This window comes from Nannospalax galili, unplaced genomic scaffold, assembly GCF_000622305.1.
Source record: "Nannospalax galili isolate Female #2095 unplaced genomic scaffold, S.galili_v1.0 scaffold1585, whole genome shotgun sequence".
NCBI lineage: Eukaryota > Metazoa > Chordata > Mammalia > Rodentia > Spalacidae > Nannospalax > Nannospalax galili.
Window position 1 is genome coordinate 285,085 of NW_008353737.1, and position 3,521 is coordinate 288,605.

General features: G+C 39.6%; 1 protein-coding gene across 2 annotated transcripts in view; it reads right to left on the reverse strand.

Annotated features, from left to right (window-relative positions):
• The window catches only part of Rasa2 (RAS p21 protein activator 2), a 123,402-nt gene that overhangs the window by 23,727 nt on the left and 96,154 nt on the right, over positions 1-3,521 (reverse strand). For both annotated transcript variants that reach the window (XM_008850877.3, XM_008850876.3), the window contains exon 16: positions 2,863-2,946. In XM_008850877.3, the coding sequence (XP_008849099.1) occupies positions 2,863-2,946 (84 nt within the window). The remainder of the gene's footprint in view (positions 1-2,862; positions 2,947-3,521) is intronic.

Genomic DNA, 3,521 nt, shown 5'->3' on the forward strand with positions numbered 1-3,521 from the left:
AAAAAAGACAGGGTCTCGCCAATGTAGCCCTGGCTGGCCTAGAACTTGCTATGCAGACCAGGCTGGCCTCAATCTCACAGAGATCTGCCTATTTCTGCCTCCTGAGTGCTAGAATTACAGGCATGAACCACCATGACCAATGTTCAAATTAGTGTAGTTTTGGATTGTATTATATTAGAATGTTTAATTTTTAAAACTGCTTGAGTTGCTAATTTGAGTTTCATTAAAGAAAAACATTAAGTAAAAATTTCGGTTTGCAATTAGGACAGAATTTCAAACAATTTCTGAAATAGCCCTAAGTATATTTCTGCCATTTTGTACTCTGTATTTATGCAAAGTGGTGTTCTCAGCATTGATGATAAAATCAAATACTGATCAGCTTAGAAAACAGTGAAGATGTTCTACATCCTACAGTATATTCAGCCAAGACTTGATTCTTTATGTAAGTATGAACCTGTACATCCATCATTAGTATGCAAATCTGCTTTTGTCTTTAATAAATGGCAAAGTTACATATACCAAAGAATTATTTTAAAATAAAAATTTTTGATCAATGCATAATATAGACATATCAAAACATCACAAGGCATCTATTAACTTGCATAATTACTATCTTATAAAAAATTTAAATACAAATTTTTAAAATGTATTCACAAATAAGCGGATAGGGTTTAATTAGTATATAACAAGGTATAAAGCCATTCTTACTCCTAGGCCTACTATGGATAGCTACCTGGTGTGGCCTGATAAGAGATACCTTTGGTGGAGGGAACAGTCCACACACAGTAAGCAGAAAAGGGAACCTGAGAAATAAATTCTCTGACCTCACTCTTGACTTCCAATCTGCTGTTAGTGAATCCCATTGACCAAACTCATCTGGAAGCCAGAGGTCAAAGGACCTGAAACACCCCTACAGATCTTCCTGGGGCACAGAGTAGAACAGACAAGTAAACAGAGTGCATCTGGAGGGGCAGAAAGAAATTATCCAGTCCAATTTCCAGTTTTTTCTTCCTTTTTAAATTGCTTTTTTTTAAATGGCAGCACTGAGGAATGAACCTAGGGTCTCATCTTTAAGAGGTAAGCAAGCACTCCATCATTGGGCTATATAGCCCAGCCTTTCAATTTCTAGTTTCATGGGAAAGAAATGAAAGAAGGTAGGGAGAGGCAAGAACTCTTAGGGATGAAGGACAATGATAAGCAATAATACAAGGAGGAAGCCTCAAAGTCACAGTACTTGCATATTACTAACGAAACAGGAGTGGGCCAGATCAGAGGTGTCCAAACACATTGTAAATGAAAAAGCTGGAACACTTGCCCAGCTTTTTTGTTCACTAACTTTCCCTATATAACTCTAAGGCTCCTCACCTCCATATTCCCTGCTAAGCCCTCCATTTTCCAGAGAACCCCAAACCCACTCTCTAAGCCATGCACTCTCTTCACAGAATAGGTAATAGCCTGTCACCACAGTTCTCCTCAGTGATACAGCTGGCACCTACAGAGAGCACAAGGACAATCCCTGCACATTCCGCTGGCTTCCCAAACCTCTCTAATTCTTAAGATTTCATTCATGTCAGGTAGCCATGGCAATGTTTTCTTCACTTGGCTAAAGTCAGTCTAATTACTCATGGCACTAGGTCACTGGATGCTTCTTGAGCCAGCTCTGTGACCAGAGACTTAAGAGGCCCTACAGAGCTGTTCTCCGTTGAAGAAACCCAGCTTTGGTGTTGGCACATAAACCACTAGAGACCAGACCACAGAGCTTCCCTGACTCTCTACGTGGGCAGCAGCTGGCTTAGTAGCAGGGCTGGGGACTTCACATTCACATCTAGGATCTTGTTTCAGATCTGCTCATTGGTTCCCAGGGTGTTTTCTACCATGGGACTGACTCTTGCCACACACATCAGTAATTCAATGAACTCAGAATGTTGCAGGGCCATGGGCACCAGATGTTCCTTGTCTCTAGCCCTCTCCATTCAACATATGGTGCACCTCATGCTCAGCACCTCCCTTTCTTCCAAATGGCCGGGTTTGGTCCACATTCTGTTGTTTCCAGCTGCTGATGACCAAATACACCCTATCTTGGGTCAGATGCTGGGTGACAGCAAAAGCTATGTTTTTGTAGAGTCAGTGATCACAGTCACTTTATCACCCTGGGCATGGTTCTCATTTCCTCTTTGTTGAACATTGCTGCTGAGGGGGACTGAGAAGCAATGAAGACTTCTAAAGGCCCATGACGTAGCCTTGAACATGAGAGTCAGTGTTTGACCTTTTTCCTCCTGGATCCAAAACTGGGTAAGAATACAGGGCAGCAGTGGCAAAAGCAAAGGACAGAAAAAACTCTCCTCCATGCTGGGCATGAGGCACGTGATGGAGTAGAGGTGAGATGCCATTTCGAAAAGCTAAAATGAATTTATTATCACTCTTTGACTAATGTGCATATTTTATATACCTGTATACCTGAGGTTTCATAAAAGCTTCTTAAGTAAAAAAGGATTCATGAGTGGAAAACGTTGATGACAGCCTGAAGCACAGCAAATAATGGGACTATATTTTGAAGCTGAAGATTAAGCTAGTCACACATTTCCATGAGTGACTTGGAGCTGAAGACTTCTTTCCAAGCTATGAGGTGACTATAGCATAGATCATCAGATAACTAAACTGTACCTGCATCTTTCCTTCCCGGTTCCTCTACCATCTCAGGTACATCAGGTTAAGTGAAACTGTCTCTTTTAATAGGCAACTAAGGAACAACATCCACTAACGACATTGCATCTGCATATGGATGGAAAGAGATAACTGAAGAAGGAATCATAGGGTATATGCTGTAAGTATGAAAATAAGATAAATGCTGTAAAAACTTACCTTGCTTTTGGACAGACTACCCCAACTTCCCAAAGTTTGAATGGTTTTTGAAATGAGAGTTAATGTCCTAATTGTCTGTGCATCCTAGAAAATGACCAAAATTCTTGTTAAGTTTTCAAGAAACAAAAATAGCAGAATAAGAGTGAATGGACTACTTGGATCTAAACTAGTGACTCAAAAAAAAAAAAAAAAGTTCATTCACACAACTAATATAGTTAAAATATAGCTAAGCCTGGGACAATTTACTGAACTAAGCGATTAAGACACTAAAGAAGTTGGTGGTGTAGGCCTTTAAGCCCAACTACTTAAGAGGTTAAGACAGGAGGATTGCAAGTTCAAGAACTGCTTGAATTAGAAAGTGAGTTCAAGTTTAGCCTAGGCAACTTAATGAGACCTTGCCTCAAAATAAAAAGCAAGAGGCTGGAGATACAGCTGAGTGGCAGAGTGCTTGCCTAGCATGCATGAGGCCTTGGGTTCTACTCCAGTACAATTTAAAAAAAAGAGACTAAAGATTTAATGACTTGTTACCTTTCAAAGACATAATTTAAGCAACACTGTAAGTTTTCTGTGTAGTTTGAAAGCTTGAATCATGCCATAAATTATATTCATTTTTAGATTATTAATTATGGAAGTATCTAATTTTTTTTCTACTTTAGAAC